Source organism: Schistocerca piceifrons, chromosome 3 (assembly GCF_021461385.2).
Source record: "Schistocerca piceifrons isolate TAMUIC-IGC-003096 chromosome 3, iqSchPice1.1, whole genome shotgun sequence".
NCBI classification, from domain to species: Eukaryota; Metazoa; Arthropoda; class Insecta; order Orthoptera; family Acrididae; genus Schistocerca; species Schistocerca piceifrons.
In genome coordinates this window covers 66,600,651-66,614,171 of record NC_060140.1, presented here as the reverse complement: position 1 = coordinate 66,614,171, position 13,521 = coordinate 66,600,651, and the positions used below count along the sequence as shown (strand labels likewise).

Here is a 13,521-nt window from a genome sequence, read left to right as displayed (position 1 = left end):
TCGACAGCAATGTCCGTGGTGATACTACGATCGACCGTGTGAGTTCCTCCACAGCCGAAATTAAGACACTGTTGGCGACAATGTGTGCTTTCCCAGTTCGTAGCACTGCGTAGATGTTCCCACATCCCGCCTCACAAAGCAGACTCCACCTGATTGTTTTGCACCGTGTGAGACACTGCTCTTTTATCCTGTGGTGAATTGGTGAGGCATGCTCCCCTTCTGCGTGAATAAATTGGATAACCGCTCTTTGCGCTGAGTGGGTGGGATCTCTCATGCAACAAAATGTCAAAACATCTTTTCAGAAATGTGTTAGTTGCTGCGAAGCCATTAACTTCACTCGTTCAACTGGAAATAACATCACACCATCACTCGGCAAACACATTCACCCCCTGACAATACACACAACGCTGTGCCAGCAAATGCATGGTTTAAAATTGGGAGTTTCTTATATTAGGTCTTTATTAATTCATAACAAAAGATAACTCAGGTGTCTGTCAATGGAATTACGTATGATGAAACAAAAAGGGTGACGTGAATCAACATTTACCCACAGAATACGAAAAAAATGTATATAAGAAATAGGAATGTAGGAATTCAGCACTTACTGTATACAGTAATGGAATGACACGTTGAAGTACCGGCAGAAGAACGTTGGATTCAAGGTGTTTACTGCATTAGCAAGTATACGAAAAATCTGTTTATAAACATACACTCTACTTGGACCTGACAAAAAATGTGTGTTTTTGTTGCAGAAACATTTGGTGGACTGGCAATGATGCATATTGTTCCCTCACAGCTCATAAGAAAAAGACGCATTGTACTGAATAGACCAACACTGGCCCTAATAACGAAATTACCCCTCTTAGTGAAGTTATTGTGGATAACGCTGTCACAAAGGACACACATGAACTTGTACTTGAACAAGAATGGGCTGTTTCTGATGTGCAAGCAAGGCGTAGATATTACTTTAAACAGATTATATGGATAAAATCTGAATATCAATGGGGTATATATCATATATGTGTATAATGTAATTGCTAGTGATGGGTGATCACACATTGGTGGAACTCTCGAAAATAATCTGTTCAACGACATTCACTGTATCGTTAGGGCATATATACGAAAGACCTGTTTACAAAACTCCACTCCCATAGAGATCTGCTTAAATGGGATAGTTATATTGTGTCAGAATGTCGTGCATTGACGATGCAAACACTGTTATTCCGTGGGTCGTAAAGAAAGAGTCTCATAAACTGTCACAGTTCCACACAAATATACTGTTATTCCATGTGAGATAAGTAGACTTCATTTTAGATATCCTCTATAGTTCATATTTTGTAAGAGTTAAACAGACACAAATGATACGGTATTAGAAAATATCTGTTTAAATATAGACACCCACAGGCTGTAGCTGTTTTTTGATAGAGTGATGTACAGCACATCAGGATTCTATATTGAAATAGGTGTTACCTGTACTGGTCAACTCTTAACATGGCGGCTAAGATTACAAAACGATCTTAATACTTCCTTCAAAAACACTGACCACTATTAGAGACTCATAGTTTTAGTGACAAAACGTGGAACTGAGAGACAGTACCATCATTCGTCGATGTAGACACTCTTCCATTAGGTTGAAAACAGGATTTTATTGCCTGCAGAAAACTATTGTTAGAATTTGTGCTGGATAATTCAGTATCAGGTGATGTGATGTGGGGATAGTATGTCAGAGGCATCTCTTATACTCTGCTAACCTAGTAATCTAGGGTCAGCTCAAGGTACCAATGGAAACTGTACCTTGTTTTCCATCTCACAACAGATATAATTTGTTGCCTACACCCTTATTTCAGGTGTGTAATACACAATTCTGTGTCATATGCAAATACCCCACTAACCTAGTAATGACATGATGCTGCATTATACCATGAGGAATATCACACTCCTTTGCATCACAATTACAACATCTTCACTCATACATCAGAAACCTTCAGTAGCGTAGCACTGATATATATATATATATATATATATATATATATATATATATATATATATATATATATATATATATGTGTGTGTGTGTGTGTGTGTGTGTGTGAGAGTGTGTGTGTGTGTGTGTGTGTGTGTGTGTGTGTGATGTCAAGACGAAACTACCAATTCTCCTATATGGGAACAATACTGTGTGCAACAGGCATGTTGGAAAAAACTGGCAGAAAAGTTTTTAAGTCATGTTTTAAAGAAATGTAATGGATTGTTTGCGTTTAGCACTGCAAATGACTGTTGCATACATTAAATGTTAGCAGTATATATATACGTTTTATATTAAAGCAGAAAGAACGTATTTGTAGCATGAACTATGACTTCCAGAGAGGTGCTGTTGTGCTGTGTGACGTGTACACACAATAAAACCATTTATTTCTTCAAACATCTGAAGTCCCCAAGTCAAGAACTGTGTACCGAGTTCCCAATTCAGAATGTACAATTACTCCTCAAAATATCAAAACATCCTCTTTTCAAAATTAAACATTAGCATAATTTTAAAAGTCTAAACATTGGAATAGTATATTGGCCTCACAAATGCACAGGTTCTATAACACAGGAGCAACAGATTCAGGCTAGTAATGTTTAATCTACAGCACACTCAAATTAATATCAATAAGCGATTAAACAAACTATTTACCCAAGTTTCTCAACCTACTCAAGCTACAGTTAAAAAAAAACAAGTACTGTTTCAACTACAACTTCAATAAGCTCCAATGTTCACACCAAAAGTTAGCCTGTGTTTAACGCAACTAAAGGTAAGTGCCACAGTTTAAGAACAAGGACTACACTGCCAAGCACTTCCGAAAGACGCTGTCTAAGCAATGGTCAATACATATTGTTGTGTCTAGACAAGACAGCCTAGACACAATGAGAGGAAGCCGAAAGGCACGCGATAAGCTAAAGCAGGATGGCGTGAGGTCTGAAACAGGATACGTAATGAATCCTATAAAGAAATGTACGTAGCTTCTGGAATACTTAACTTTAATCCATCCTTTTGGTACATCTGGAGATTGTGGAGATACAATTGAGACTCTTTAGATACATGAAATGTTACTAATGGCGCCTTGCTAGGTCGTAGCCATTGACCTAGCTGAAGGCTATTCTAACTATCTGCTCTGCAATTGAGCGAGGCTTCGTCAGTGTAGTCGCTAGCTACGTCGTCCGTACAACTGGGGCGAGTGCTATTCCGTATCTCGTGACCTGCCTTGTGGTGGCGCTCGGTCTGCGATCACACAGTGGCGACAAGCGGGTCCGACATGTACTAATGGACCGCGGCCGATTTAAAACTACCACCTAGCAAGTGTGGTGTCTGGCGGTGACACCACACATATATCAATAGTCCACAATCGAGCACACAAATGATCATCTACTGCCAAAGAAGAGTGTGCTAAAGTATGTGCTATGTGAATGACGATATGCTCAGCTATTCAGCAAGACAGTTAGCAACTCACAGAATCTGCTTTCCTCTAATTAAGAGACAAAAGCTCACACTTACACAGATATTATATTTGGAAGTGGATGGCCCTCTGTGCATAAAGCATAAATTGCATATCTAACTCCCTGCAGCTAGAAGAACACTTTCTTGTAAACTGCTCCTCAGCTACAATACTCTGTGAAACAAACACGCCAACTGGTTAACAGATCAATTTCACAACAGGACAAGCAAAAGATGCTTGATGGCTACCAGTCCAGATGGTGAAATCCTAACTTCAGCATATCACCACATGTGGGCTGCTCCATATGAGCTCCATCATCAACTGTCTGAAAACATCTACCTCAGTACTTAAGCAAATTTTCACTTCAGCACTTCTACAACGTAAATCATACAGTACTTTTACCTACACTTTACAAGATAATCCACAACAATTATTTTTAGACATTTATTCAAAGATGAAAATTAGTACTTACAGGTACTGAATAAAGCACTTAAATGTTTTTATAACAGGTTTACTCATTATAATGAAACACCAGAAAAGGACTCTATACAGGTGAATAATTAGGAATAAAATAACAGGGTGAACCAAATTTTATGTTTAACACAATACTGAGTCAAAAAAGTTAGTTTTCACTTAATGGTCCACACTTCTATTATTCTAGTTATACAGTTCAAAACCTGTTGGCATAGTTGTTGGGTGTGACGGATAGTTACGGCAAGTACACTACCCATGGTATGAAGTACAAGTTTATTGAAGTATGGACAAATCAATTGTTTTTGTTGACATAACACAGCCCAACCATTTGTACCAGAGCTGTAATAATTCAACACCCTTCTTGTGAGGCTACTCTGAAACGCCTGCTGCATCCAGAGTTACCTCTTTCACTGCTACCTACAGACTGTGTTCTCTTGTTGACACTAGTTCTATAGTTACCGAGCGAAAAACCCAAGCCACCTTTTGTGCTTCTCACAGTCACCTCTGTACAGTAAAAAAGCACTCTATCTGTTACATAATGCCTGTCACACATATTGTCCCTTAGTGTCTACCATTTTAAACAAATGAGCACTTGCACAGAAATATAAATATGCATACACAAAAATTTTCATTTCTTTAATCCATGACAAAATATTATTTGGTAAATCATACATTTCACGTATTTCTTTACATAAGTTACAAATATAAATTATCAAAGCTCTCTAACATCACATGTATCACACTTTCCATATAGCCTTTGCATATCATAGTTATATTATGACAAGCTTTATAAGCAAATTTTGTATAGATAAAATGACTGATTGAATAATACATAGTATGTCATATGCAACTGTCCCGGTTATGTGTCCTAACAAGTAAGGATAATTGAAATATACAAAAAAAGATGGTTTATCACTTCATCTATTTTCAACCTTTGTCATCATGAAAACATTTTCTGATTCTTATACAAATTATGCAGACATTATACACAGATATTCCATTACAAAGTTTATCATAAAATGACACTTCACCTAGAAAACGTCTTTTACATAATTCATACAAAATTTTATATGTTATTGAAAAAACTTGCTGCCTCCAGTGTGGGTGCTCTGGCAGTCCTTTTGATTCCTCTGAACAATATTGCATGAACTTCACATTTTGTAAGAAATCCATTTTAGACTTTACTTAATTACACTCTGTATATGTTTGTTGGCAGCCTGTTTTCTTTGGCATATTTGGGCAGTGCTTTGGTGTCAAAATTATATGTTTGCTATGCTCCTTAGGCCTCTAAGTGACACAGTTGCTTAATGTATTCCATCATATATATATGATGCCATTCCTAGAATTTCAAAACGACCATAATAAACATATTTAAATTTGGATATCTGATGATTTACCTCACTATATTTTTTGAGAGCTTTCATAAGGAATAGTTCATCAGTATTAAATTTCGTGAATTTTTATTTTTTGTTATGCCTTTTTGCTCCTACTTCTGCTTTTCTTCTACTTAGCTCCCTTTGCAATTGCTTTTTCTCTGACCAAATCCGTCTCTTTGCTGGGTGGGTATTGTGATATTGCCCCTATTAAATTCTTAGTTTTGTATCCTAGCATAAATTCTTCAGTGGTGAAGCCAGTAGATTCATGTTGTAAGGAATTCATGATTACTTCACATTTTGGATTAAAGTTGCCCCACGTTCTATGGTTTTGGTGACAATAAGTCCTACATTATCTTCCTGACTCTCGCGTATAGTGCTCCATGAGATTATTGGATGTATGGTAAGCTGAAATGTGTATTACTTTGTTCCATACCTTCTAACCATAATTTAGTAATAAACTGTGAACCATTGTCAGTTAGCACTCTGTTTGGTATTCCTATTTCGTTAAAGTACCGGTACTCTACCATTTTATTGAATATTGCTTTGCTTCTAGCTTTTCTCAGAGGCTGAAGTTAAATAAATTTCGGAAAACGTCTAAATTACTGGTATGTATGTGAAATTTACAGTAGTTATGGTAGGGTCCCATACAGGTCTACAGACAGTATCTCAAAGTTACCTTCTGGTTTGAGATTCTGTATAGCTCCTCTTGTGATATTGTTTGTCACTTTAGCACTTTCACAAACATCACAAGATTTTAATCGTTCTGTACCTTTCTTCAATGGCTTCCCCTCAGTTGCTAACTTCTCATGGCACTTTTTCGTTCCACAATGTCCAACGGAAGGAATCAATAAATTCTACTTAGAATTGTGATTGCCAACAAACTTGCCATTCTTCACTACTATTTCCTTTTCTAACAAATAGTAAATCTTTAAAAATATGTACGATTTTGGTATCTGTGGACAGTCATCACTATAAAATTTCACCCTCACTGATTTCCACACTTCGTCTTCATTTTGAAACTTTTCATACTCTTACTTATAGTAGTTAGTTTTTTTACTACCAGCTACTTCTGTCCAATATAAGAATTTAAATGTTCCTTCATCATTTTTATCCAGATAAGCCTACCTTTGTCTTCAGGTAGCCTCGAAACTGCTTCTGCATCATAATTTTGGGATCCTTTTACATCAAGTACCTCATAGTCATATTGCAGCAGATGTAAAGCCGAACAAGATAACCTCTGATTCGATAGTCTTTAATCCTTCAAACATGTAAGTGATTTTTGTCTGTATGTATTACAATTTTGTGTCTCCATGAATAGTTACGACATTTTTTCAATCCCCAAATTATCGCTAACACCTCTTTTTCCGAAATAATGTAGATTTGTTTATATTTTGTTAATGTTCAGCTTGCGAAATCAATTTTTTTGTGAACAATTTTCCTTCCATATTCTATTCCCTGAAAGATTTCTACTCCTGCACCATATTCACTACTATCTGTACTCGTATGGAAATAATGATAAATTAGCACGGCAGAAAATATTGTTTGTAAACAATTCCCTTTTAATCCTGCAAAACCTCTTTGGTATTGAGAGGTCCAAACAATGCAGTGTTCTTTTGTAAGAAGTTGTTTAAAGGTTGACTATTAAAAACTTGCCCCTTTATGAATTTTTTTTATAGAATCCGCATAAAACTAAAATAACTTTTAACCCTTCCGAATTATTTGGAGCGGACACCTTTTACCAGCTTTTAGTTTCTCAGGGCCCTTCTCTGTTCCCTAAAAATATTTCTTTTCTCACCAGTTCACATGTCTTAAGTTTCAGAGCCCTTGCTCCTTTCTGCAATCCAATGAGTAACTGTTCCAGTAGTTCACAGTGTTATTTCCATTGTTGTGTAGCTTTTAATAAATCGTCTACATAATATGTGAGCCTACTGCTTAATTCTCTTCCCAATACCGAATTTAACGCGCGTATGAAAACAGAAATTGATGTGTGTAAGCCAAAAGGAATTACCTCGCAGTGATAACATTTTCCAGTGAAAAAGGAAGCTGTATACTGTCTCGATCACCATCGAAAGCATTTTGCTAATAACCGGCCGTCGTGTCCAGCTTGATAAATATTTTATATGATTAAATCCTTGCATCATTTCGACTAATGATACAGGACGATCGATTTCTAACTATCATATTCAAAGATCTGGCATCAATTACCACACTTACTCCACTGTAGTTCTTACCTACAATAATCAGTGGATTATTATATTCACTGTGGGTAAACGATAAACGCTTTATGTGGCAGTATTCCTACATACTATTCGAAATTTTTCACTTTTCCAGAAGTTTCCGAAACATGCTATAATTTTGTTCTAGTATTCGTAACAACTCATTTTTCTGCGTTGGGCCAAATATAGTATCTCAGCGATAATTTTCCGAAATTCTTCTTACATCTAGTCTAAACTTTTGATGCTTCATATGTGATAAACTTCAAATAATTCTGATAATCTTTAATTATCTGTAGAAAATATATTCCCATCACCATAAACAGAAATTCGAATTAAGTGCTTCGTCTGTTCCTTTAGAGTGTATGTGTTCCTCCCTCATTCGTAATGGTATTTCATTTGCACTGTTAATTATTACTTGTTGCTTCTACAGACAATCTATGGCCATAATTATTTTGTTGCTACGTTCTGAGATCACAAGGAAATCGTATGTAAAACCACGAACTTTTATTACAAATTCTATAAAAATTAGCTTCTTAATTCATTTACTTCTACTTCTACTCGCCCCTACAATTTTGATTCCTTGTACAGACATTACAACTGTACCTGGTTTGTCTGTTATGTAGTTGTAAAAAGACTGAGATAAAGCACTAATAAGAAAGTCAGTGTCCAGTAACGGTTAAATCATCTAGCCATAAACCTCTGTCGGAACTATGGTTTATTTAGTTACCTTCACCTCCGTACCTTCTTGTTCTTCCCACAGTATGTTTTGATATGCCATTGCATCTTCCCACGAAATGGTATACTTTTCTTTTCATTAAGTGTCAGGTGCTTCTTTCTTGTTTCTGATCGCAAGTTCTTTCACAATCTTCAGTTGATTTTTGTTACTAATCGTTTCATCCAGTGGTTCCTTTTTATCTCGCTCCGTTATGTCTTCTGGATCCTGTACTGAAATTAGTCCTTCTTCACATGGCTCGTGTTCTAGTGTTTTATTTTCAACAGGGTTTTGGGGAGATATTTATAACGTGTCAGTGGGGTGGCTGGCTCACCCTAATGTTTTCATAAGTGGTCAGCCAGTCACATTTCCCTGTGCTGTTCTTTTAGCTCTTTTATGTTTTGTTTTCCCTCTGTTTTAATTTCTTGATTAGCTATTTTGCCTCCTCATTGGTTTTACTTCATGTGAGACTGTCTGAGCGAATGAGTCATTGTGGGGTCGTTTCGTGTGCATGCGTGTACGACATTTTTCGTTCTTATTCGTATGTTGTAATCGATGTCAGGGCGCTGATAACCTCGCCGTTGGGCGCCCATAAGATCCCAAACCACACACACACACTTTTTCATTCTTCTTGGACAACTTCTTCTTCATGTCCGAGATCTCGTTTCAGCAACTTTTCGCACAAATTATTCTCATTTTCTGGCACTATTGTTTCTATAATACAGAGGTTTTCAGTAAGATTCATTTCTTCTGATTGTGATCACCTGGTCGAATGATATTTTCATTTTCACTTAAGTCAGTATCGTCCGTATCACTGTCGTGTTCCAACACGAAAGCCCTTTTTACTTTCTTTGAGAATTATAGGTCATTGCTCGTCTCATAGTTTATGCAGTTCTGAATTCGGTCGATAATGATGAGTTCCTGTGGCTTATCTTCATTAGCAGTCAGATTATTTTATGTAAGTCTTAGTGTGTCTTCATCCGAATTGTCTTTCTCATCTTTCCTGACATCATCAGCTTGCATTTCATATGCTCTTTAATCTTTGTGGATTTGTCTCAGTCTCACAAATTCATTTTCGTATAAGTCAAGCGTGTGAATGACAGATTTTTCGCAGTTTCGTTGTCACGGAATGGCTCTTCAGCAACATGTAAATTCTTATCTCTCATTCTGCGTCCACTCATGACCAATTAATTTACGCTAACGTCAGCTACACGCGTCCTTTGCGCGTTGCCTTCGGATTCATTTACATTGGCAACTTGCGAACTTGTGCGGCTCCGTTAAATAAATCTTTCTCATCGACTTCGTTGTTATTTCCAGCCACATTTTCGGTCGTAGGAATGGTATTTTCCTTTTTATTTACTGCACGTTTCCTGGCCATTGCCTCTGAACTTGTTATAGCGAGCGAATAGCCATGTACTCGTTTTCGTACAGCATCAGCCGATTTCGGTGCCAGTTCAGTGACCGGCTCTATGAGGTCATTCACAGTTTGCACTGCAACAGAAGTTACTCTTTTTCTACGGCTGTTCGCCGTAGCTGCTGCTCAGTTCACTAAACGAGCCTGTTCCTAGTCGACAGTGATTCACCCTATTTACCATCTGTCGCGGCGGGCCTGCTGCCCAGGGTCCCATCCTTACAGTATAGCAGAGTTTCAGTGCTTCTCTGTCTGTGTTCAGAATTCTTCCTGCGTTTGGACCTACCGTATCTTGTTCTCGCGTCCGTCCGACCCTTAACATTCATGGTTATTAGTTTTCCTCCTCTCTGCTGGAATTATTTCGCGGCCTGTTACCTCTTCCGCGATTGTTAGAGGAATATCATCCTCTATCTCCTCCTCTCGGAACTGGCCGAGTACAGTCAATACTACCTCATATGGTAACTAGTACCGAAAATGGTATTTATGGCTTAGTAATTTCTTAAAACTGATGCAATGAAGGTTTCAATGATGGCGTGATTAGCAGAAATAAAATAACAGATAATTTAGGCAACTGGCAGGGAGTAACCTGATAATAGCGTTGACTGTGGTGCATTGCTTCAAATAGCCTTAGTAGGAAGATCTGCGAAATTCGTCGTTAAGGAATTCAGAAAGAGGAAGAGTTTCTGAAAGAAAAAGTGTCCAGGTGACAGAGAATAGCTTAGTGAGCTAGAATATATAACTGAAATGTAATGAAAGAGCCATATATTATGAAAATTTTACATTGAACTTCGTTTGTTACAATATTTCAGAAACTACATTCTCAGCACATAAGCACATGAATGTTCACAATGATCTCTTCTATATTCCCTAAATTTCTTCTAAATGATGCCATCAGTCTTGTGAGTGGTTTGACGTGGCGCGCTACGAACTGCTCTCCTGTGCCAACCCTCCCCTCTCATAATGGCACTTGCAACCTCCATCCTCCGTTATGTGCTGGACGTATTCCAAACTTTGTGTTATGCCTAATAGGTTTTAAAATTGTTGATGTGACTAAACGACTAGCTACCGTATATCATTGCTGGTTATTTCCCCACACACACTTCACACTGCAAGATGTGGTTGAAATGGCTCTGAGAACTATGGAACTTAACATCTGTGATCAGTCCCCTAGAACTTAGAACCACTTAAACCTATCCAACCTAAGAACATCACACACATCCATTCCCAAGGCAGGACTCGAACCGTCGACGGTAGCAGTCGCGCGGTTCCGGACTGAAGCGAATAGAAACGCTCGGCCACCGCGGCCGGCCCTTACAAGACGTGAAGCATAACATTTTTCTATGGCTGTGGAGAGAGCTGGCAAAAGTTTGTGTGGTGTTAGACGAATGATGTCCCAGATAATGGAACCTTAAATTAAACGTGCTTCCAATCTTCACCTCATAGAGAAATTGTCGTGAAGTTTGAAGTATCACAGATAAATAAGTACTTTTCCTCACACTGCTTGAACTAAAGCCATTCATGTTTGGTGTAAAACCAGATGTCCTAAATGTTTCAGATCAAAGGTCGTGTATTTTCAAAACATTACATGAAAATTGCTCCCTGTTCAAGTATTGGTCCCCCTTAACAATACACCCGTCGTTAGACTGTGCAAGTCCTCCCTTGGACTCATAGTCGTCGTTGAGGTGCTTCACTCAGTAGTGCTATTTTTCCCTAGTTTTACTTTCCAAGAGAGAAATTTCTCAATTCTGGTTTTTGCATTTCGCTATCAACTGACTGCTAACTTTAAACATCACATACATTGTGTTACTGAGATATTTATAGAAGCTCGCCTGTTTTATATTTGTTATCATAGAGTTTTACCACTCGCTGATGTGTACACCGTTATAAAGGTGTGTGTTGCTTTCAGCTAAAACAGACCCTATGGGAGGGAGGAGTTCGGGGTGCCACTATGGTGTGGAGTCCCCTATTCAGCAGCGCTCCCAGGGTGTCCAACCAGATGATGCATATCGTTGACTGGTTACCCACATTGTATTCAGCTGCTGGTGAGTGAAAATACAAACTCTTTTTGTAGATGACGATTGATTTATGATTGTCAGTCACTATTCAAGATTTTCCAATTTTATTCACCATCATTAACTGATTTCGTGTACACCGACGTTTATTGACGTGACGAGGGCATTAACAGACATTGAACGCGGAATGGTAGTTAGAATTTGACGCATGGGACATCCCATTCCGGAAATCTTTGTGGAATTCAGTAGTCCGACATCCATAACGTCATGAGTGTGCCGAGAATACCACACTTCAGACGTCACCTCTCACGCAGTGGCCGATGGGCTTCACTTAATGATTGGGAGTTGCGGCGTTTGCGTAGAGATGTCACAGCTAACAGACAAGCAGCACTGCACGAATTAATAGCCGAAATCAATGTGCGACGTACTACTAACGTATCCTTTAGAACAATACGGCGAAATTTTGGGGTTAATAGGCTGTGGCAGCAGACAACCGACGCGAGTGCCTTTGCTTGGAGCACAACGTCGCCTTTAGTGCCTCTCCTGCGCTTGTGATCATAATGGTTGGACTCCAGACGACTGGAGTACCGCAGCCTGGTCAAATGAGTCCAGATTTCAGTTGGCAAGAGCTGATGCTACGGTTCGACTTTGGCGCAGACTCCAGGAATCAATGGATCCAATTTGTCAACAAGGCACTGCGCAAGCTGGTGGTGGCACAATAATAGTGAGGGCCGTATTTGCATGGAATGGATTGGATCCTCTGGTCCAACTGAACCAGTCATTAGCTGGAAGTGGTTATCTGCCGCTACTTGGAGACCATTTGTAGCTATAGAACCATGGAATTTTTATGGATACCAATGCGGCATACGACTTGGTGAGAATTTCCCGCGATTAGTTTGAAAAACATGCTGGGAATTCAAGCAAATAATTTGTCCACACGGATCGCCCGACATGAATTCCATCAAAAATTTATGGAACATGATGGGGAGTTTGGATCGTGCACAAAATCCTGCAGCGGCAACACTTTTGCAGCTATGGACGGCTGTAGGGACAGCATGGCTCTTTGTTCATTATTTCCGCAACTACTTCCAACGACTTGTTGAGTGAATGGCATGTCAAGCTGCTGCACTACGCCAGGGAAAAGGAGTCTTACAAAATTTTAGGAGGTATCCCATGACTTTCGTCACCTCAGTTTACGTTTGAATCATCAACGGTCATTACTTGTACATTTAGTTTGACGTCAAATAATGTACATAAAGATTCTGATGCTGCGTTCATTCTCTCTGTCACTACTTCTTCTCCCTTAATGTTGCTTTTTAATACTTACCGTAACTGATAATGTACGCACTTCGTACGACTGATGGACAATTAAATTGCACTGCATCAAGGTTGATATAGTGGGGAGTTGAGTACGGAAGCTAAAATGGCTACCTGAATTGCCGACATTTGCTCTTTTAGTCAAAGACTGACGCTGCAAAAGCACGCAGTATGATCCCCATGACAGTTATCATACATGCTGTTGCTACCTGCATATCTTAAGTTAGTATATACTGGGTGTACCAAACTGGTACCGTCGACTTTAAACATCATCCCCTTCTTTTTCATTTCTTGAATGAAGATTACAGCCTGTTCCCGTCTTTACTGAGGCCGCCTCTTCTTTTGTCATCCTATACTTCGCTTTCCTATCGCTTATGACTGATTACTTGTTTCAGTAATGTGTTCCCCCTTTGTATTGATATGCTGCTTCAAACTATACATATGTGTCTAATTTATTCGTTTATACAGTATATATTAAGTCCTTCTTTTATAATATTGTTTTGCAATTATCTGTAAGGGTACGTCCTTTA

The 13,521-nt window shown here is 38.6% G+C and overlaps 1 protein-coding gene across 1 annotated transcript in view; it reads left to right on the top strand.

Annotated features, from left to right (window-relative positions):
* The window catches only part of LOC124788392 (arylsulfatase B-like), a 108,432-nt gene that overhangs the window by 74,197 nt on the left and 20,714 nt on the right, over window positions 1-13,521 (top strand). Inside the window, exon 6 of the mRNA XM_047255658.1 lies at window positions 11,569-11,704. Within this exon, the coding sequence (XP_047111614.1) occupies window positions 11,569-11,704 (136 nt within the window). The remainder of the gene's footprint in view (window positions 1-11,568; window positions 11,705-13,521) is intronic.